The 22,931-nt window shown below is 32.5% G+C and overlaps 3 protein-coding genes across 4 annotated transcripts; 2 read left to right on the top strand and 1 right to left on the bottom strand.

Annotated features, from left to right (window-relative positions):
* Window positions 1-2,837: 2,837 nt before the first annotated feature.
* LOC116338211 (piezo-type mechanosensitive ion channel component-like) lies at window positions 2,838-11,731 on the bottom strand. 2 transcript variants are annotated; one of them, XM_031763331.1, is made up of 26 exons: window positions 11,532-11,731; window positions 11,183-11,450; window positions 10,881-11,074; window positions 10,536-10,800; window positions 10,282-10,435; window positions 10,162-10,210; window positions 9,878-9,984; window positions 9,694-9,808; window positions 9,006-9,606; window positions 8,705-8,945; window positions 8,512-8,637; window positions 8,271-8,447; window positions 8,028-8,206; window positions 7,625-7,959; window positions 6,533-7,554; window positions 6,362-6,467; window positions 6,146-6,287; window positions 5,822-6,077; window positions 5,557-5,759; window positions 5,190-5,307; window positions 4,741-5,117; window positions 4,547-4,673; window positions 4,231-4,484; window positions 4,063-4,157; window positions 3,471-3,999; window positions 2,838-3,391 (listed from the first exon to the last, which is right to left on the bottom strand). In XM_031763331.1, the coding sequence occupies exons 1-26, from the start codon at window positions 11,590-11,592 to the stop codon at window positions 3,055-3,057; spliced, it is 6,438 nt and encodes a 2,145-aa protein (XP_031619191.1). In that variant the 5' UTR covers window positions 11,593-11,731; the 3' UTR covers window positions 2,838-3,054. The 2 variants fall into 2 exon arrangements, with proteins under 2 accessions (XP_031619191.1, XP_031619192.1); XM_031763332.1 differs by having other exon boundaries at window positions 4,756-5,117.
* A 308-nt stretch (window positions 11,732-12,039) lies between these two features.
* On the top strand, window positions 12,040-16,469 carry LOC116338149 (UPF0430 protein CG31712). Its single transcript, XM_031763233.1, has 5 exons — window positions 12,040-12,436; window positions 12,660-12,813; window positions 12,900-13,100; window positions 15,486-15,569; window positions 15,669-16,469. The coding sequence occupies exons 1-5, from the start codon at window positions 12,261-12,263 to the stop codon at window positions 15,831-15,833; spliced, it is 780 nt and encodes a 259-aa protein (XP_031619093.1). The 5' UTR covers window positions 12,040-12,260; the 3' UTR covers window positions 15,834-16,469.
* Window positions 16,470-20,293: 3,824 nt separating this feature from the next.
* Window positions 20,294-21,646, top strand: LOC116338265. The gene is made up of 6 exons (XM_031763397.1): window positions 20,294-20,393; window positions 20,458-20,981; window positions 21,044-21,143; window positions 21,214-21,297; window positions 21,368-21,523; window positions 21,593-21,646. The coding sequence occupies exons 1-6, from the start codon at window positions 20,334-20,336 to the stop codon at window positions 21,644-21,646; spliced, it is 978 nt and encodes a 325-aa protein (XP_031619257.1). The 5' UTR covers window positions 20,294-20,333.
* The last annotated feature ends 1,285 nt before the right edge of the window (window positions 21,647-22,931 follow it).

The following is a 22,931-nucleotide window of genomic DNA, read 5'->3' as shown; positions in this document are numbered from 1 at the left end:
AAGACTATAAACGCTCTTTTTTAAAAATATTTTGTTCTCGGTGCTGAAAATAGAATAACTATATTTTGTTGGCGAGAGCGAGCGTCGCGTCGCATTCAAAGTGAAAAACTTTTACGATCAAGATGTTAGTGAGCACTGATCTCAGCCATTTATGAGAAACGATAGAATCATTTTGAAATCAATAAATTCTGATGGAAAACAACATTTTGAAAATAAAGAGATTTTACTTCATAAATGTTTATGATCAACAATTATTCATTCGAAACAAAAGTGTGAAAATGGTGTGTCACACTTTACACCGTCATTCTGGCATTATTTCGATCAAAATTAAGCACAAACAGTTTTCGTTACAAACAAAAGAATATTTCATATTGGACTATTGTTTCGGTAACGATAAGAGAATTTATACACAGAGTGAGAGAGAGAGCCATTTGTTGACATAAATCGATTCAAACACATGCGCGAATACAAAAAAAACTATTGAAACAATAAAAAATTCGTCATTCTTGAATCATTGAATTTCAATGAATAAAATTATTTTGCATTCATTTTCTTTTTCTCTTTTCATTTTTTGATAAAACTCAACTTTATCGCAAGTTTCTACTAATTTTGATCGAAATATGAGTAGTTTTCGTTTTTCATCAAATGATTTGAATCTGCAAAAATTCGTTCACGGCTCGTTTCGTTTAATTAAACAAGCTAAAACCTTCAAACCAATTTCCGATGAACGAATAAACAAGCACTCAGGAGAAATATTTTTAAATATAAATAAATAATGGAGTAGATTTTAGATTCGTTAGATACGATGTAATATTCACTTCACGATATTTCAGAACTTGACAGAATTCATCGATAACGGTGAAGAAGAGAAACGCATAAACAATTAGCAACTACAAAAATGTGCACAAATATTTACATCACATTTACGCGTATGTGTGGCTTCGCAAGTGTGTACGAAAAAGTCAAACAAGGTTTTCGATACTATTTTGATTGCAAATAATTTCGAAATGATGTAATCTGATCGCAATCAATTGATGACCGCTAAACTCATTTACACACATTTTTCGTTCTTTCTTTTTCTTCACACAAACTCTTTTTTTTCTCGAATACATCGGAATTCCGAACGTAGACAGTAAACAGACGAAAACGTACCGAGATAAAAGTTAAACTTGACTATAGCATTGACATTCACAATCGACAACTGAAGTAATCAAATGCAATCTCATTTTGTAGTCGTATTTATTTTTAAAATCCAATTCGGACAGAAAAAACATTTGACATGTACTATCGAAAAGTATGTGTGTTTTAACACAGTAACGGTATTATTCGAAAGAAACGTTTTCAATTGCATATGGTAATGCAATGAAACAGCTGTTCCACATACAGTTTTTTCACCGGTACTAGTTGTAGTGTTACCGAATACACACTATTATTTTTACACTATTTATGCGCGCTTGCTTCATTTAAATATAAATATGCTCCGTTGAAGAAAACCTGAACTTATAGTCTAGTTTCATCGACACTCAGAGAAAAATCCGGTCATAATGTTGTAAGAATTCCGTTCAGGTTAAAGGTTGAATCACATATCATAGAAGTCGACGATAACCACCAATTTAAATACTTCACATATACTATCAATTATGATTTGAAATGGCAGAAGATGCTTGAATTTAAATAATTTTTTTCTGAATGACAATTTTAATTTTGTATAAGGAATATATTCATTGGAACGTTCGATTTTGGTCGTTCGATTGATTTTAAAAATCCGTAAATAGTTGATAAAAAGAAGTGCGTCAGCATACATGTTTACAACGTTTTACGTTCATTTTTCCCTTGCTACTCCCAATTTTTTTTCGATGTATCACTCACACAGTGTGTCAAAATTGAATCATTCGTTTCAACGATGAAATTTGCGATAAATAATACTTACATACAACAATAAAGTCACTTTCGCGTCACTTTCATGTTAAACAAATGCGCAAAATACACATAACCTTCTCTGGAATACCGTGTGAATTACGCGTGTATTTGGCATCAACTTAGAATTTTGCCGCGTAATACCCTCTTTTACTATGTGTGTAAATTAGAAGCTATCAGTTAAACCAAATTCACCTTTTGTGTGAACCATTTAAATTTCACTTCTTTTTCTTGAGATTATAATTTTATATAAGACACAATAATTTATCCATTCATCGAATAGACCAATAATCCAAACCAAATACTCTTTTCTCTTGGCTTCTTCGATTATTATAAATCGGTGTTTTCACTTCACTTCCTTGTGTTTGTTCAGCTGTCACATAGAAATGTAACATAGCACATGTAGAATGTCGCTTCTTTTGTTAGCCAATTTTTAAAACTCACTATTTTATCTTTTTTGTTTGACAAAATACACATAGACACGTTGTTGGATACAATCATCGACAAAGAACACAAGATACAAACACATACGAATAAATTAAGACTATTAGCGGCGAAATGAAACGCGCGTTCGGTCCGATCAAAAACACGTCTTTACTCGTTGAATATTCACTGCGTTCTGTTCGATTGACTGTTACGAACAGCACAATTCAGTTGTTTTGGATAATTTAGCGTCAACAGTCGTCGTACATATACGGTTGTCTCATTCACTCTTGCATTTGTTTTTACGGTTTTGCCGCTTTTGACATTTCACATGCGTTCCAACGATGACAGTTCACATATCCACATGCACACAATGTGTGGATGATGTTTAAATTGAATGGATGACGGTTTGTGTGTGCAAAAACGAAATATAATGCAAATTATCTACCCAATTATGTATCATTTATTGATAATGTTCGCAATAAAATAAAATAATATACGTGGCAGTGATACATATATTTTTATATCTTCAGATTAACATCGCATCTTTTAAACTCACAAATAAATAAATAAATAAATATAATAATTGTTTAATTATATACATAAATCAAGACACTATTACTATAATTATGTTTAAATTATGATTTAAAAATCTAGCTTTTCTTATTGGAATCGATGGAGTATTTATAGAAATGAATAATGAGATAATTTGTTTTAAATGATACGATGACTAAGAGATTGGCGTAACGCCTTTTCTGCATTTGATTCATCAATATCTGCTTGTTCATCAACGGTACTCGTTTGATCTGGAATTCGAGTCCAACGTATCATCGTTTCTGGCGATCGATACAAGAATATCAATTTTGCGTATAAATCTTCTTCCAGTTTAAAATCGCACTGCTCTCTCACTAGATAGATATCTGAACATAATTGTAAAATACGGTCGACGTATGGTAAATCTTTTTGAATTATGTCTGCCACGTTGCTTGCCATGCATTGCCGGAAAAATTTCCACGTAAGTAAAATATACATAGAGTACAAGCCTAATATTCTAATCAGAAAAAAAAATTGTTTTCATAATTTTGGTTGTCGTTTCACTATTTTAAGCAAACGTGCTGAACAGTGCTTACCCCGATTTGATGATGGGACTTATGCCGGATGGGAATAATTTATCATTAAATGTATATATCACTGTATTTTCGGCACAATTTGAATATGGAAGCTTCGATAAAATCTCTTCGTAAAAATTATCACTGCAATCTTCTTCCAATTGCCACCATTTCATTCCATCGATTTCATTCAGGCGTAGTGTAACATTTCGATAATTCTCAATCGGCAGGAATTTTGAGATCGGTTCCAATCCTTTCGAATTCATGACCTTCAAGAACTTCGGGAGAATTAATGGTAAATGAACACGTTGTGCATGATCGCCATCGGATAAAATTTTGAACATCTCTTGTCTGGCTTCAGCATCTGCGTTTAAATCAAATTTTTTACTGAATTCGACTACATCCGAATCATCGTGTGTCAATCGCGATACGGAAATTAAATATCGAATTTTAATTTTTACATTCTGATTAAGGTCATTTTTGAATTTTTGCAAACTCGGCGGAGACATCATAAACAGAGATGTTGAATTCACATCCAGTGAGATGGCAGCTATAAATGATAATTGAAATCTTTTTAGTTACCGTGTGATATTTTATATAGTCTTGGGGTTACCTATATCTGTTTCATCGTAATTCAATATGAATGATCGCACTGAGGTGTTATTTTTGTAGACTTTTTTCAGTTGATTGAAATCATTTTTATCAAATCTGTAATAAAACGATTAAAAATTGACTAGACTGATTGAGTGACTAATTCATTTCAATTGATTGGGCTACTTACTGATGTATGTTTCTTTCTGATTGTGCGGTCATTCGATAGATCGGCTCAGCAGTTGATCCAGCATATAGCGTAACACTTACTTGATACGGCACATTTGAATCTCCAAACGAATTATCGAAGGTGAATACTGCCCATGGACCCCAGATGAGCAAAAAAAATGTGATTAAACAGAACATTGCTCTTATATAATCTCCTTTTGATCCGCGTATCGTGCCCCTTGGTCTCGGTGCAGACTTCTCATATTGTCGACGGCACTAAAAGCAACAATCAAACATAAACATTTTTGTCGGAATTATCTTTGTTTATTCACTTTTACCTTAATCGAGTACAAGTCCGAGTAAATGTCCTCCATTTTGAACCATTCGTAAAGAGACAGCGATGTTTTTATGCAAAGCCAATCGAGCAATGTTCGGGCTTCCGATAAAAATGGTATAAATTGGTAACTATAAATGAAACAAACCAAACGAATATTATTAATCAATTGATGCCTTTGGTTACTGTAAATCATACACTTGAAACACTCGCCAGTGCGTTAAAGAAGATCCATTGGTGGCAAAATTTCCAGATACAGTCTTTGGATAGCCGCAACGTATTTGATAGGCCGAAAACAAGAAATATATACATTTGACGAAGTAAAATAGATTCGGTGGCCATGTAACTGCATGCAACTGTTTTGCATTGTATTTTTGGATGAAATGAAATTGCCATAGGTGAACGGCTATCACAGAAAATAGATAGAAGATAATTTTTCCCTTCATATTTCGCCGTAAGTAAAGCGCACGGTCGATAAGCATACTAGCAAATTGAATTAGCAACACTAGCAAAAATCGAAACGGTATTTGATTCTCTTGTACATATTTGAAAACGCCACGATCATAGGGTGATTGCTGCAACAGAAAAAAATCAACACATTTTTTTGATAAATAAAAATAAATTCCACAAAACCAAATGTATCTTACAGTGAACGCCGAAAAACCGAACATAAGCACAAAGAAATTGAATAAATCACATAAAAATATAAATGTATAGACATCAGCCGGTATTTGAACTAACGAATTACTCCGCACCGTTGCATTTCTGTGCAAAAATTTTAAATAAAAAATTACATGTGACAGTTATTCAGAATGTAGAGACTATGTAGAGGTCGCAAAGTACGATCGAAACCAAAATATTTGTCGAAACGCCTAAAAAATTCGAAACATTGGAACACCCAAAGCATTCGGCCCGACTTCCATCCGACCCAAAAAATATTCTCGTACTCGGAAGATCGTCGGAGCCTCTATGCGACCTGTGAAGGATTTGGATTCATTTGATGATTTAACTTACAATGAGCGAATGTTCAAAAAATCATACGCATATGCTACATTTTCATTCGCTTTCTTTGTCCAAACGCCCATATGTTTTTGAACCGACCGATGAAACAGCACCAAATGCAACAGGATCAAATTGATTGTGGCATTTGATTTAAGAATTTCAATTGTATGAAAATGCGAGATTGTTCGTAAGAAACATTGCATAAAAACCAAAACCTACAACGAAAATAATAATTAATCACTCTATTCAAATTAAACTGCCAAAAAAATGGACCTACCTCAATATAAGTAATCAATGTAAGCCAAAACCGTTTTGATGGTCGTGTAATGGTTAATGTTGCCCAGAGACAAACGCCCAATGACATCGGAATTGTCCAGTTGCTCATCGAAAATATTGTGTTTAAAAATATAAACAAATAACAGATTACGTCAGTGTTGGCAATAAGTGCAAACCAAAGGGCTTGACAAAACTCAGCCGCCACTGAATGTTGGCGTGAGAAAAAGTAGGTCTTTTGTTCACCAGAGCTTCCATCACTGTAAATTACAAAATTACATTAAAATTGGAAAAACAAATGAACGAAATAATTATATTCATAACTCACATTCCACCACACGACTTCAATTTCAGCATTTTTTTCTCTTTGGTCAAAATCTCATGTACAAAGCGATAATTTCGTGAAAATTTGTATAGATACAGTGTAATTGAGACAAGAAAATCGCGTATAATGGTCTTGATACGATGTTCTAATGAAAAAAAAAAACAAACAGAATAAATAGTTTTGAAAATGAAGAGATAAAGCGAAATTTTTTATATTTACTTCGGAGTTCCTCGCCGTTGCTGTCTGCTTCCGATTCATTTTGAATATTGCGATTCTCGCCTTGTTTTGACGTGCTTGGTTCGACTACCGAATGTGCATGGGTAATCTACATAAAATTCAAAACAATAATTATGTAGCATTAACACGAAGTGGATAGAGAAAAAATCTTACCCTCAAAGTACTGTTTTGACTCTTGAGCAGAAACGATTCTTCGGATTCAACATTTGTGTCGTTGAGCCGCGATTCTGTTTTTTCAACGAATTCTTCATACAAATATTTGCCATTGTATCGAGTGGCTTCTTGATGCGAAGTGGCTGCTATGAGATTCGGTTCAAATTTCCGTTGATTAGCCTTAATGCGTTCGACTTTCAATTTGATTTTCTCAAGTGTTTCATTTTCACGTTGTTCTTTAATCGAATGCATTTCGGACAAGCGTGCTTCTAACAACTTGGTTCCTCTTGAATCGCATACAAATGTGGCTTTGCTTTCGTTAATCATGTGAACAAAGTCGAAACTTTTGAAAATGCGCAATTGAAAGATTAGAAATGCAAAGCATAAACAATCATAGCCCACGTCCAATTGATCCAAGTGCACAATCGATGATTCATTCTCATTCAAAAGGCTATGCACTGATGTAACCATATCATCATTATTCGGTGATGATATTTTACGATTCTTTTCGTGAAATATAACCCACACATTATAAATCGATTTTGTTACAATCACAAATACATTGTACGCAATCAATAAATCCCACCAACTTATAATCGATCTAATTGGTTTCATGTAGAAATTAGTGCCAATATAACAGAATACAAACGATGCAATCAAATAACCAAGTGAATACAGGTTGATTTTAATTGTGCCAGTTAGTAAGACAACTGTCAATGTGATCCAAAATGAACTTAAGTAAACAACACATTTGACGACATCAATCCAATTCGTTGGATACAGATAATCATGTGTTCGGATTGGTAGTTGATTTGATATGATGACAGATACATCTAGAACCGTTGACTGATTGCGACCCCCTTTATATATTCCACCACTGTATTTTTCTTCGATGCGAAACACATTCTGTTGACGACAAATGCACATCAATAGCAGAAAATCGAGCAATAACTTCAATGGTTGTTGTTTCAATACAAGCCAATTGCTCAATGCATCAATTTGATCGAACTCCCATTTGAAATCTGATTTGGAGAAAAATGAAAACGAAAGCTATAACCATCACGATCGAATTTATTTTGCATTGAACCTTACCTATTTTCAAAAATAATGGCAAATTCAACAGACTTGCATATTGAGCAATGTTGGCTAGTGTTACAAAATAGAGAAATAAAGACCATAGCAACTGCTTCGATTTGCGTCGACAGGCAAACATAATGCACAACCAAATGACATACACAGCCGATACCACGTCTCTTCGGTAACTGATCAATATCACAAGCACGATAAGAGTTATTTCGATGCCGAATTTGTAAAATCCATAGTTGAAGAGATATTTGATCAATAGTTTTACACTTTTATCTGCATCTTCACGTGTTACATTTTCAAAGAGCACTTCTGATCCATCAACCGTTTCGCCTTTCAAGAATCTAGTAACAACAAATAAAGATAAATTCAAACGACTTATTTCGTACAAATGTTAAGGTTCTTTACTCACCGTTTTCGCGTTTGATAGTATAAGACTGACGCAAAGAGTGTTCCTGCTGCCAAAAATGTCAAATACGGTGCAAAAATCTGTATAAGATTTTTATGGCTATTTAATTTTTGTACTCCGATCCATGTTGCTGTTGAGTTTATATCACAAAAGGCCATTGATGTTAAAGATTGCTCTGTCCCCTAAAATATCGATATGATTCAGAGGTGATTTGAATTGCAAACGGCAAATATTGATAAAACTCACAGGAAAACAAAGCCAATCAAGATTTTTGGGAATTTTGAACAATTCAAATAGAATTTTTAAAACAGCAACAATTCCAGCTCCCAATGAGATAATGCCACAAATCAATTTATTTGTGTATGTTTCAAATAAACAAGCGAAAATCACAAGAGCGAATAGCGACAAATTGAAAAATGAAATCTGAAATGCCAGTTATTGTTGTATAAAATTAAGTTTTTATAAGACAAATTTTATGCTAACAAACCTCACTAATGCTCATAAGAAATCCCAAAATCATTAGTACTTTGAAGAAATGTAGTTCCAACAGGCGACAAATCCAATCCATGGCCTTTTTATTCAAATCGATGAATGAGCTTATACCTTGAATAATCTGAAATAAACCAGAAAATTAATGCAGACCCTTCCGATTTGTGTGAGCTTTTTTTCTATTTCTTTACCTTTTCAATGAATGATTTTTTTGAATTCTCCGTGTTACTTTTGAATTCTTCAGCACTGGCTGCCTTCTCCTTGGCCCTGGCATCTGATTCTGATTCTGATTTCCACATGAATTGTTTTGTATACTTATCTTGGAATATCAGTAGTTGAATGGATGTGATAACGACCAAAAACGTGAAGTAAAACAATTGAATAAGTAGCTGCAGATTCGAATCATACCGATGAAGACCAATGATGGTTTGCCTGAAATCAAAATCGATTTAGAATAAAAAAAATCATCGAAGAAAAGGAGACAAAACTCACATATGACTGTTTATCCCCATGTGATTCATGAAGAAACTCTCCACTTTTTCAAATTGATAAATGTATACAAGAATCAAATTGAGATTTGCCGATACGTTGACCAGCATCCAAAGTGGATATGTCATGTTTCGCCAAACGTACAATGACAATTGATATGTTATTATGAAGATCAGAACGTAAACCAGATAGCATAGTTTCATGAGATTTGCTTCTTTGCCCCAAATTGCATAAGTGAACATTGTGAATAAAATCAGTAAAACCCATAGATGTGTCAAAACATTAATGCCAAAATCAAAACACTTCCAAATGGTGGCCTTCTTCTCAGGATGCATGGGAAATGATTGCAAACTACGAGCCGATGCACGTTTTTGTTCATCATTACAGCATCTACTTTGACGCAGTGTGAAACAAAATGTTAATATACATATGGCCTGAAACAATAGCGGTATGCATGGAAAGATCTCTGAATCGTAGCGACTGATGCCAATTTCAGCCAAATGTGATTTCAACCAATGACCTTCGTCTTTGTGCTCATTTACCTCTTTCGTTGGTATGATACAACAGATGTATTGCAATATCATCAACAAATCGGAGTAGAGTACTGTTTAAAAAGAAAATTAAAGATAAAATTAACTGATTTTAATTATTTAATCCAGCAGAAATTCAAATATCTTGAAAATTTATTAACCTATGAATAAATTTAAACGATGCACGCTTTTTCGTTGAGTCGATCGAGTCCACAATATTATCACAATCAGTAAGAACACAAACGATAACCAACTACGGAACACAATGCTCCACAGCTATAATGAAAAGGAGTGTAAAAGAACATGTAAAACACTTTATTTTATCGATAAAAACCAATACATTACCATCATCATGACATTCGAGACAATGTTACTGTGCCGACATATAAAACCATAAACTCGCTTGATAAAAGTTTTTGTTGCGCTAGTCTCCTTTTTCTCTTCATGTTCCACTGGTAGAGAAGAGGGGCAAAAAATTACTTATTAATTATTTTTGATTGTTTTACGATTATTTTTCGATTAGTTTCGATTATCGTCATTTACATTCATACATTAATTGTAATATATGAATGTAAATGACGAATGTATCATCAGCGATAAAAAATGATAAAATTATTAAACCTAATTACCTTCAATCGGTTCGAGTTGAATGGCTGTTGAGTTTTTTCTCTCCGGTTTCTGTGAAGAAAATCAAAAGAAAATTCGTTTTTAAAAATCACGTATTCATTTCAAAGTATATATCATCGAACCTTTCTGCTTCTAATGTCACGTAGGTAAATTGCTGAGGTGTAATAGCATAGAATAAGTACAATTGGATTCAAAAATACATCTACTTCAGTCAGCTCAAGGACAGATACAAAGTTATTGTCAACCAATTCAAATTGAGACTTCAACCCCAACAACCTGATTGTTCAACCAAAGACATTGTCTGATTAGCTTTCGGTTTTTTATTCCATTCCAATTTTGCTATTCCAAATAGAAATTTCCAATGTATGTTACTTACTGCATTAATGTACTGTTATTTTGGCTATGTTTATGAAAAAATTCATTTTCAACCGCAAACGATGCTTGAATCGCAAATATGGCACCGACATGCACAATTAAAACGGCACAAACTATGCGACAAGTCAGTACAAAACCATGATACATTTGTTTATTCATTGCCCAAAATGTGATGAGCAATAAAAATGCGAGAAAATATAATGCACTAGGAACTGATGGTTGTAAAGTTGCGGCGAGTAACAATGTGGATAACACAAAAAAGATTGCTGTGTTGAAAGTATACAAAAGTAAATACATTTTTCCATATTTTTTATCGCACTTTTGGACAATATATGTATAAATTTACCGATTCCTTCCAAAATGATATGACTTTTAGCCTGCAAATATTTGCTTCGACCGAAAATGTTGTCGATGATGATCGAATCTCCCATTTCGTTGCTGTGTTCAACTGCCGAAATCTTCTTCAATAGCACCAGTGTAATGACAGAAGACACCCATAGAAATACGTCCATCACGAAGCACCAACAAATTGACTGAGAACTGTGAATGTGTGAATTTAAAGAACCCAAATTAAAACCATTCAGTGATGCTAAATCATGACACTATAATGAGCCATACTTATTCATATGTTCACTTTGGATTACTTACTGTGGTATGTACAGTTCGGTGAGTCCGATACTTTGGAGATGACCACCTAACGGTTTCATAGTGCTCAGTAATTCCAATCCCTTGAAATACAACATTAGCTGGATACCGATTTGCATGAGCGAAATGATGGTCGATGTAGCCAACACGCACTTTAAAAAGCATCTTGTGCGTTTATGGGTCAATTTTCTTGTTGTGAACGGTAAAAATGGTGCATACAGCAAGAACACCAAATATGGAATTGATAAAACAGCCGGCCGTGAAATTATGCCTGTTAAAATGTCGATATTTCTTTAGTATTTTGGCCAATCAATGATTGTAAAACCGTGAAATGCCAATTAAATATACTTACAAAATCCAAACAGCACCGGAAAAATGACCCGTTGCACCAAGTACAATATGATTGCCGACATTTTGGCAATCTATGTTGCACTTGCACGTGGTACGAACACAATTTTAATTTTTTTTTAGTTTTTCATTAAATTAATGGTAACGTAAACGACAGAAAAATAACAATACAAAATAACACTTAATACAAACACGAAAATTTTAAATATTAGTTTAATTTGTCTTCAAATGTCAATAATAATAAAAAAAAAACAATTTTGTACAACAAAAAAATGCCAATTGAAATCTTTTAAATTTATTTCCAATAAGATGAGTGTGTTACTGTTATTGGTGCAAGACAATTTAAACTGGCGAACAAAATACGTATCAAAACTTGTATTTGATATGTTACAGTGTTGCCAACATACAAAAACCAAATTAGCGTATGACAGTCATACCAGTGCTCTCTCAATGACATTAGTGTGTGTGTGTTTTTTTGTACTTTTTTCTTCTTTTATTCAAAAATGGCTACCAACAATCATTCACACTGACGACTCAGTTACAGTAACACACTACAGTGTCTTTTATGTTCATTATATGGTAGAAATCAAAATAATTTTTGTGCATTGGACAATTTATCTTATCAATATTGTTGTATATTCAAGCGTGTCGTGAATTTCAGCGCATAAACAGTGCTTTAAAAAGTGAATTTTACGAAAACGAAATAGAAATTAAGACGAATATATAAATAATAATGGGTCGATCCAGGTCACGTAGTCGAACACCAAAAAAGCATCATAAAAGTAAACATCGCAAAAAGAGTAAATCTAAAGAACGTGAACGCGAACGATCCGAAAGACGTTCCATTTCAATTCTATCACATTCAAAATATTCGCGTGATAAAAGCCATGAACGAAGTCCCAGATCCAGGTAAATGAATTTACAATACGGCCACATACGAAAAATCGATTTGATGCATCACTATCATCCATAGTAGTGGTGTGTCCAGTGATTGTTTATGTCAATGAAATAGTTTTGGGTGGAGTCGCCGCACACATTATTCACTGACGCAAATAAATGCGAACAAAACCAAACATTCCATTGATTTTTACGAATGATGTTTACATTCTTTTTTTTCTCGTCTCGTGTACAGAAAACGTTCTGTGTCGGTGTCTTCAAGGAGCAGTAGCGATGACTCCTTAGATATACCAAAACGACGAAAGAAGAGCGGCCGACGAAAACTGGATGAAGTTGAACGTTTGGCTGAAATGGAACGGCAAAGGAGACAAAAAGAAGTTGAGCAGAAGGTAACTTTTCACTGCATACTTTTGGAATTGAATGAAAAAATATACATAAATTATAACAAACTCTTTTTCTTTGTCTACTTATTTAGACAGTTGAGGATGAAGCGGCACGACGAATTGAATTTTTGGTAAAAAAGCGCGTCGAAGAAGAGCTGGAAAAGCGTAAAGATGAAATTGAACAGGAGGTAAATCGTCGAGTGGAAGCGGCCAAAGTTCAGATGGAACGTGAAATGATGGTTGAATTAGAAAAACGACGTGAGGCAGCTCGTTTAGAAGAGCAAAAACGAGAGGTAAACATTTTGAATAGCGTTTCTTACACTAAATTCGTCGTCATTTTAGTTCAATTTCGACTGAATCGAAAAATACAACCAATTTTTTTCTCTTTATAATTTTTTTTTTCTATCTCTCTAAAGAGACATTTCTTGTTTGCCATTTATTCCGTTAATTTTTCTTCAAATCATGCAATTACTTCCTCATCAATCGTCTTTCTATTCTTTTTACCAACCAAAAAAACACCATTTAAAATACTTTTCTCAAATCAAATTAGACAGCCCAAACAAAACAAAAACTCACACACACGTGGAAATCGAACGCGTTTTCGTATGTTGATGTGATAATTCTCTCAATAATAATTCTAAATGTTTTTTTTTTTAATTCGGCAAAATGCCATGCTTTACATTTCTGCATTTTGTGTCCGAAATTGATTGTTAACCATTTCAAGGTGCGTGACCTCAAACTCAGACTTATTGCTGTTGCTGAAACACATACATTTGGATTACAATTCATTTTCAATCGATAAAAAATGAATAGAATTTCGGTATATTTTGAATTTTCATCATTTCTTATATTTTGTGTCAAGACGAAGTGGACAAAAAAAATCAAAAAAAAAAAAAAAAGATTGACATTCACACAAACTCATACTAATTGAATGTTTGGATATTGGGCATGTTCATGACACGCACACATCTTCAACTATCGTCAATTTTCTCATAAAAAGTCATTATTTTTGTTTTTGTTTAGTATTTTTATTTTTTTTTCTAACCGATTAATTTTATAGCGGAATTGCATGCAATTTTGTTTTCAGTTGTTTCTCATCTGTAGAATGTTGTGATATTTTTTTCTTCTTAATTTTTGTTGTAATATAACTAGAATTAGCATTTTTAATTGTTAAAAAGAAAAACAAACAAAGAACCAAAAAGAGAAAAGAAAACAAGACCGAAGCTGAATCAAATTCAATTATTCAATTCTGGAAGCCTTAAAAACGCCAGCACGAACTTTTTGGAGAACATTCATTCAAACGCACGCTACTTTTGGTAACGACTTAAATTCGATGTTATAAATTGTAAACTGACTCTTCACCTTCTTTAAACACGTGGAAGATTCAATGGACTATATCATGCAGGGGGCTTAAGCTCATATTTAACACATGATAAAAAAAATTACACACACATACAAAATATACCGCCAGTGTTCAACACTCTGGCTTTTTGAATAGGTGTTTCGTTTGCTTAAAGAAAACATTTTGTTTACCTAAAATTGAGCACATTTAAAATTTGTAAAAGAAAGCCAAATGTTAGAAAAAAAAATATCAATTTTATCAAAATGAAATACGTTGGATACTTACAAGTTTTGTTTCCATCATTGTTTTTATCGTACATTGGCCAAAATTACAATCAATTTTTGAAATACAAAGTTTTATTTTAAATTAAACAACAAGTGTAAGCAGGACAGCAAAAAGAAATTACCTTTTTTTAAATCAAATATTAGTCAAGCATAAACGACCCCAAGCATCGCAGGTATTATTTGATAAAAAAATCATTTAGATCGTAAATTTTTTTTTGGAGTTTTTTTTTACCAACGAGAACAAAATATATGTCCAGTTCCAAGTTATCTTTTCAGTTATTTTGTTGTGTAATTTTTCCAACGGTGAGATATTCACAATTTACATTTTCCAAGAAAAATAATCACAATGGTATTTTTTAATTCAGCTTCTATAAACTAATTCCTTATTTAAACACACATACACACACTCAATCAAGAAAAAAGAAACAAATTTTATATAATGACTGTTAAGAAGATGTATGAGTTTTAATTTCTTCTGATTAAAACTGAGATAGAGAGAGAGAGAAAGAGGTGCTTGCGCTTATCATTATTAGCTCTTTCATTACGTGGACAAAATGCACAAGAGTCATATATAGCTTATTTTTAAAATGCATACATTTATTTATTTTGTTTGATAGAACGATTCACTGAATTCTCCTTTCCCTCATTCAGTGAAATTGAAACCCAGAATCTTCTTTCCAGCTTTCTTTTCAGTTTTTTTTCGTTCGCACATTTTTTTTTTAATTTTTTTTCCATGATTTTGTGCTTATTATTTAAATATTGAATATAGTTCCAGATTTATATTTCAAATACAGATTCGCATAACATTGTGGTTTCTCTTTTTCTGTAGGTAAAATGTAAAGTGAAAAACGAAAAAAAAAGAAAAAAATACATATTTTTCTGTTTAATTTAAGCGCTTAAGTAGGAAAATAAATTATATCTTTTTAACAACACAATTTTACATTGATGGAATTACATTATTTACTTTTATTTCAATCGTGTTTGAAGACATTTCATGGCTTCATAATTTTAACCAATTTTATCAATATTAAATGGATCATCTCAATTTGTAGGAAACTGAACGGAAAAAACGTGAAGAGCTCGAACAAATCATCGCCGAAAATAACAAGAAGATCGAAGAGGCTCAAAAGAAATTGGTAAATACTTGACATTTTAAATTTTATTTTAATTCAATTGAAACTTAATAGGAAAAAGTTAATATATCTTTTTATTTGTTTCTTTTTTTTTTTCTCTAGGCCGAAGAACGATTGAGTATAATCGAAGAGCAGAGAAAAATGGATGAAGCCAGACAAAAAATGCGAAAAGAGCATGAAAAACGTGTTAAAGAAGAACAAAAAATGATTTTGGGTAAAAACAATTCGCGGCCAAAGTTATCGTTCTCTTTAAAACCAACGGTTTGAACCGGTTTCATAAAGTGTAAAAATTCTATAACCAAAAAAACACAACATTTTTCGGAAATCATAAAAATTGTTCGAGCAAATGTGATTTTACTTAAAAATTGTAAAAAAAAATTCTTCGTTGATTCTATATGCACGCAAGTCAATATTTGACTTTACCTAAAATGAGTTATGTGAGATAAAAACAAAACTGATTTGAAATAAGAAAGAAGCACAAAAGCCCTTCGAGTAATTGCCATGTGTGTCATATATGCCCTGCAGAAAAAGAAAAATATAAATGTATTCGTTTCCATATAATAAAATCCCTCAAAAGTGAATTAAATATTGAATGTAAATTATATGACTTGAAGATGCTATGGTTTGAAAAGTGTCTAGTATTAAGCATTTTTTGAGCACAAGATTTCAAGTGATATAGTTTTCCATAAATAATCAAATGAAATACTAAAATTTAATGATTCGAAGCGGTTTCTTTTGTGCTTAGTGGCAGAAAAGTGTTTTTTTATCAAGTAGTTGTTTATTAAATTCAACGTTTCAGTTTTATTTATTTCCATTCGAAAATCGTATTAATTTCCAATCAAACATAAAATCGATTGCAATCATTGAACACTCAATAAAATGAAGAGAATATTTAATTAGTAATTCAAAATGTTTCTTTCTGTATTTGTCAAATTTAAAATTCTATTTTCTCTAAGGTTTAAAGCAATTCTAGGCTCTCTTTTATACGAAGCCAGGAAAATAAATATACATCCATACTCTTTTCAATTACCTGAATTAATTGAATAATAACTATCGATTATGAGAAGATTTAAAATCATTCACAAATGACTATTTATCCAAACTGTAATTCATTTGAAAGCAAATCAATAAAACGCTTACAATTCTATACACCCAACAAATTTTATTCTTTTTTCTTATAAATTATAACTATAACTTGCTGCTTTTACTTAAGTATGTTGTTTCGAAATATCGATAGCGATCGCTACTAAGTTTGACATCTGATGCGATATTCATTTTTGACATTTCAAAAAAAAAAACAAGTTATCTAGTTTACTAAATTTTGGCGCTTTCGACAGATCACTAGGGGAGATCGGAATAATGTGAGATGCTCCAGCCCACCAATGGATAAACATCTAGCAATAAATTCCGATTGCATTTCAGATATATTTCAACACGAGGTACATTTGTCATAAGTCTGATTTTTCTGCTTCTAGTTTGGCATTTTCATCATCATTTGTAAAGCTTAATTGCCCCGTTTTCCTCTATTGCCTGTGAAAATGTGTCAAATATTTTTGTCATTGTAATTGTGTGGTTATGCTCTATATGAAACTATATAGTATGGGCGTTTAACGTGATGTACGTAAATCAATTTAAACATTTTAGAATTATTGTAGTGTTTTATTAAATACACAACAAGTAAGTGGAATAAATTAAAAAAAAGGAAAACTGTTACTAGTAGTAAATTACTACAGTTGATTTTTTTAACTTTCAGTTACAAAAACAATTTTAGAGAGAATGTCCAATACTAATGAATACGGTCAAATGATTGGCGATGCCATGCCAAATTGGAAAACTTGTCCAAAACCACAATGTGATATCACATTAATCGGTCGAACTTGTCGATTGGAACCACTGGATGCAAACAGACATAGTAGTGACATGTGTACGGCGTTCAGACAATCTGATAATCGAGACTTATCTTAGGTCTGAACGACCTAACACCCTTGAACAGTGGCAGAATTATATTGATGAAAAGGTGTCAATGGGTAGAAACACAACATTGCCGTATTTTGCTGTCATTGACAGTTCCTGCAAAGCAATTGGAATTATTGCACTGGTGCAAGCGCATCCACTTTTGGGAGTAGCAAGAGTAGGCTGTGTTATATTCTCTCCTTTGCTAAAGAAAACTATTTCATCAACTGAAGCTCATTATCTCTTGATGTCTTACGTATTTGACGACCTTGGTTATCGTCGTTATGAATGGGTATGTAATAATTTGAACCTACCATCGCGCAATGCAGCTCAACGGTTAGGATTCACCTTGGAGGGTACATTCCGGAAAGCATCAATCATGAAAGGTTGTTCTCGAGACACTGATTTTTTTTCGATTATTGATGATGAATGGCCAACATTGAAAGCCGCATTTCAAGCATGGTTGGAGCCTACAAATTTTGATTCTTACGGGCGGCAACTAAAAAACTTGGCAGCATTTCAAAATGAGCAGGAGCTCAATTCTCGCTCCGCCATATTACCACTATAACAAATTGTAATTATTTTGAAAGATGTTTAATTTGATTAGAAGGAAAGAAAAACTAAATGAATGAAATGATAAAAATAAAATTAGTTTACATTTGCCGAATTGACTTTATTTACCTACGGATTAGATGAGAGAATTCGCCTCGAAAATCCATAGCAAATCGGAGGATATTATGCCACCAAATTAAATTGAAGAGCTAAAAAAAGCCTTCACTTTTGAATTGACAAAAAAAAAACTCCCGATTTGCAAAGGACCCCTGGTCAGAAGCTATGGTAATGTGACATAAAACGCATTCATACACAGAGAGAAAAAATTTGGTAAATGTAAAGGGTAATTTGTAAGTTTAATATTATTTTACCAAATTACCGTACGAATTCTACCATTTTGTCATATTTTCAAAACAAAGGACACGAACAAATTAAATTTACCCCAGCATAATATTACATTTACCAATTGCCGCGTAGCAGTCAAAACATACCTAACGTCGACATATCATCGTATTGTTCACAACCTACAACATGTCTAATCGCGTGAAATTTTGTCCGCAAAAAAATAAAATCGAAGAGATCAAACCAGAATTGGAATTGGCAAATTTTAATAATTTGTGTATAAATAATACATAATCGTCGATAAAAGTAAAATCAAAATTGTCGATTCAATACGAAGAATTTAATAACACAGTCGATGTTATTGAATCGCAAATAAACAGTTTTCAATTAACAGAAAAAACACAAAATCAAATTTATGAAATCATTCATAATTTATTAAATAGTTTTAGCCAGTATCGACTGTGTTATTAAATTCTTCGTATTGAATCGACAATTTTGATTTCATTTTTATCGACGATTCTGTATTATTTTTACACAAATTATTAAAATTTGACAATTCCAATTCTGGTTTGATCTCTTCGATTTTATTTTTTTGCGGACAAAATTTCACGCGATTAGACATGTTGTAGGTTGTGAACAATACGATGATATGTCGACGTTAGGTATGATTTGACTGCTACGCGGCAATTGGTAAATGTAATATTATGCTGGGGTAAATTTAATTTGTTCGTGTCGTTTGTTTTGAAAATATGACAAAATGGTAGAATTCGTACGGTAATTTGGTAAAGTAATATTAAACTTACAAATTACCCTTTACATTTACCAAATTTTTTTTCTCTGTGTATGCAATTATTTATGAGTGCTTTGAAATATTAAAACTTTGCGGAACTTGTTAACAAATGTTTTGACTTAATAGCCAAATTCATCAAAGCACGTAATTTGGCCAACGGTCGAAAATTAATATTTGTAGTTTTCTTTAAGAAATGACTGTGAACTCTGGACTAAGAATATTCGGTGTATGATTGGCAATATGTTCGATAATCGATGTTGTGAGTACATTATAAAAAGCAATTTTTATTGATTTAAAACGTATGTATATGAATAGGAAGGTTGCTGTAATTGAACCAACGTAAGCAATCTACAATACACATGGCCGATACTCACATGCATTTCAAGTTAGTCTAGATGTGGCATTACATTTTACAATCATTAGTATAGTTTATGTAGGGTAAAATGAAATTACATTTTGCACGGTATTTCATAATGTTATATATATTGATTATTTACAACGGCCATAGCTGTGAGAAGTACGCCTCATGAATTCAAGATGCCTTAATCACTCCTTTTCAACTTGATTCGAAACTGTTTACCTACAAGAGCTAAATAATAAAAATAGTGAGGTGGCAAGGTGGGAATCAGTTCGTGCAATCTAAAACATATGGTTGGGAATAAAATGAATCTCCAATCTGCCAGTTGTCAGGATACTATGAAGAAACTTACAGTGATATAAACTTGGCACGGATTCAACATCAATTAAAACTGATCTGCAATTATATAAATAATATAAAAATCGATCGAAAACAGCACAAATGCGTTGAAAAGAAAACACGTATTTCCAGTTGAATTTCGTTCGTCATTCGATACAGTAGCTCAGATCGGAAAATGATGTTTAATGAAAAATTTGATATCCCAACTACACGGGAACTAATTAGATCCATACCTGATCTACAACGCAATTGGACTTTGAAGAGTCCATACAAAAAATTTTGTTATTTGTATGGTGTCGCCAGATCGATTTGTATTTATTGGCAATTACCAGTATTTCTAGATGATCAATCATTGTGTTGGTGGTCATATTTTGCATTTGTTTATGTGGGTGCAGATGTGTCACTTACAATATATACCGTGTATTATTATTTCATGTGCTCGGAGCTTGAAAATGGCCTTCCATGCTGTGGCCTATGCGCGCTTTTAATTGGTGTGAGTTTTGAATGATGATATTTTGTATGAAACAAATATTTAAGTCAGTGTACTTTTATTTCAGTCGTTACCGCTCTTGTTGTTAGCCCTCTCAAAACGTCGGTATCTTTTGAATGATTGCATTAACTACAGCGGTCGATACATTTACCCTGATAAGCATGAAGATGAAAAATACATTGAAATCTGTTCAAAGCATCTTGATAATATGGTGAAAAACGTTTTGTTTCGCATTTCACTTGTATTCCTTTCTTTCGCTTTCATCGAATTGTCACTAATATACAAATACATAACTGATGGTACTAAATCAACAATGACACAACTTCGAATTCCTTTCACCGAGGAAAATTCGAATGCTGAATATATTGGTAATACTCTAATTCAAACCTCTATCGGTTTTCACGGATTTCCTGGCTTCATCATCATGGAAATTGCACTTGAGGCATTTCTTGGATGCATAATGATAGCGCCAAAGCTGATCGAGCATGAATTTGAAAAAATGAACGATATTATTGAGAAGCAAAAATACAATAAATTACAAGTGATCGGTGCATTTAAATACACGATGAGCTTATCTATGGATGCCGAGGAGTATAATCAATTATTTTAAACAATTAAATCGATTCAAAATCATTTTCTTAAATTAATTCTAGGTTTTCGGCCACAGCTATCGATCTTTTATATTGGCGAACTTTTTTTACCCCACCCGCATTCACATTTAGTATTGCCATGTCAATATTTTGTCAATACATGGTAAATAATACACTGTGATCACAAATTTTTCTCTCGATTCTATGAATATTTCGTATTCATTTCGTTTTAGTTCGATTATGTTGGTGGATATGGATTGACCATTATCGCTTTTGTACAATTATATTTTCTTTGTGCTTATGGTGAAATATTTCAGGTAATTTCAAACATCAAGCAAACAATTCATTCAAGGAGACAATTTCAAATATTGTATTTTCTGCTCTAAGGATAACGACACAGGAAAAATATTATACGACACCAAGTGGTATGCACTACCCGTTGAAGTTCAAAAAAATCTGATACCTCTGATCCATCAAAAACAAAATTCGAGAGGCCTTTCGATTGGACCATTCATAAAAATTAATATTGAATGTTTTGGAATTGTATGCAGAAAAACTATCCCATTTTATTCCAGTAATCTCGTGAATCTTATGAAATTGTTTTTGTTTTAGATCTCAAAGAAAATCTATTCCTTTATAATGTTTCTATTGAATTTTTATCAGTAAGATATTGAGGACAATATCATTCAAGCTAATGAATGGATGGCCACCTTTACTATTATTATTACTATTTTGCTTTTGTGCACAGATAGCTTCGAATCGAGTTGAAAAGGAGTGATTAAAATGCCATGCCTTCACCTTGAATTCATAAGGCATACTTCTCACAGTTATGGACATTGCACATAAATAATACATATAACATTATAAAATTGAAGCAATTTAAAATGCAATTTCAATTTGCGTCACATGCTTTACACAACTATGCTAATAAATGAAAAATCTAATGTGAATTCAGACGAATGTTATAATAATTATCTTCATTTCTGTAATATAAATTAAATTTTAATTGTTGCTGGAAATTTATGTTTGCTCGTGGCCTTTGTCTGTGGGGAACTTTAAAAAGGAATATGAACACAGCAAACAATTTAACACAGTGGCATTAGTGATGATCATTTTATTGATAAATTGGTGTTTAAACATTCAGAAAAAGTAAGACGATCAAATTTGTCAACGTTTACTCAATGAATGATGAGACACAAGAATAGAAGCAGTGCTGGGCACGAACATCAATGTCCACCTGTGATCGGTCGATCGTTCGTTGAAGTTATTAATGGTCGGTCGGTCTTTCGTAAAAATTAAAATGTTCGTTGTGTTCGTTCGTATGTGCACAGTAAGAAAATATCAGCCGACGCTATACGCAAAACCGACTGGTACGTGCGCTCATACGTTTTTACATCTTTTACATCTAGTGACCATACGATTTTTCGACTGATTCGTTACTCTTTGTGCGTATCTTCGCACAGTCGAAAAATCGTATGGTAATAGATGTTAAAGATGTAAAAACGTATGAGCGCACGTACCAGTCGGTTTTGCGTATAGCGTCGGCTGATATTTTCTTTCTGTGTGCGGACGTCCGGATGTTCGAAGCAAAATTGTAAAATCAGGGTTGTTAAATAATTTATAATTGTACAAATTCAAAGAAAAAAATATTTAAATAAATAAATTTTCAAATAATTTCTAATTCATATAAATTTTCTTTCTCAAGTGTTCAAAATATAAATTGTTTTTTATTACGAAATGTTATGAAATTCATCTATATCTATTTCATCATTGAATATATGAGGTTATTTCAGGATAGACTATACCAAATATATGGAATTTCCTAAAATTCGTAATAAGGAAATTTAATATTTTGTTAGTGTTCAAATTAAGAACAAATACTTATGTTAATTAGAAAATATTCGAAAATTCATTTATTTAATTATTATTATCTTTTGTAAATTTCAAAAAA

Source organism: Contarinia nasturtii, unplaced genomic scaffold (assembly GCF_009176525.2).
Source record: "Contarinia nasturtii isolate CC-2019 unplaced genomic scaffold, AAFC_CNas_1.1 Cnas_scaffold_350, whole genome shotgun sequence".
Taxonomy (NCBI): domain Eukaryota; kingdom Metazoa; phylum Arthropoda; class Insecta; order Diptera; family Cecidomyiidae; genus Contarinia; species Contarinia nasturtii.
This window is presented reverse-complemented; position numbering and strand designations above follow the sequence as displayed.

Excerpts from the sequence above, each read along its gene's own strand:
- LOC116338211 (XM_031763331.1), bottom strand. The coding sequence starts at position 11,592 with ATGTCGGCAATCATATTGTACTTGGTGCAACGGGTCATTTTTCCGGTG. Across the intron at positions 6,288-6,361 it reads CAACGGCGAGGAACTCCGAA|AACATCGTATCAAGACCATT; the intron begins GTAAATATAAAA and ends TTTTTTCATTAG. Across the intron at positions 6,078-6,145 it reads TTGAAGTCGTGTGGTGGAAT|TGATGGAAGCTCTGGTGAAC; the intron begins GTGAGTTATGAA and ends TGTAATTTACAG.
- LOC116338149 (XM_031763233.1), top strand. The coding sequence starts at position 12,261 with ATGGGTCGATCCAGGTCACGTAGTCGAACACCAAAAAAGCATCATAAA. Across the intron at positions 12,437-12,659 it reads GAACGAAGTCCCAGATCCAG|AAAACGTTCTGTGTCGGTGT; the intron begins GTAAATGAATTT and ends TCTCGTGTACAG. Across the intron at positions 12,814-12,899 it reads AAAAAGAAGTTGAGCAGAAG|ACAGTTGAGGATGAAGCGGC; the intron begins GTAACTTTTCAC and ends CTACTTATTTAG.
- LOC116338265 (XM_031763397.1), top strand. The coding sequence starts at position 20,334 with ATGTGCTCGGAGCTTGAAAATGGCCTTCCATGCTGTGGCCTATGCGCG. Across the intron at positions 20,982-21,043 it reads TTATCTATGGATGCCGAGGA|GTTTTCGGCCACAGCTATCG; the intron begins GTATAATCAATT and ends AATTAATTCTAG. Across the intron at positions 21,298-21,367 it reads CTTATGGTGAAATATTTCAG|GATAACGACACAGGAAAAAT; the intron begins GTAATTTCAAAC and ends TTCTGCTCTAAG.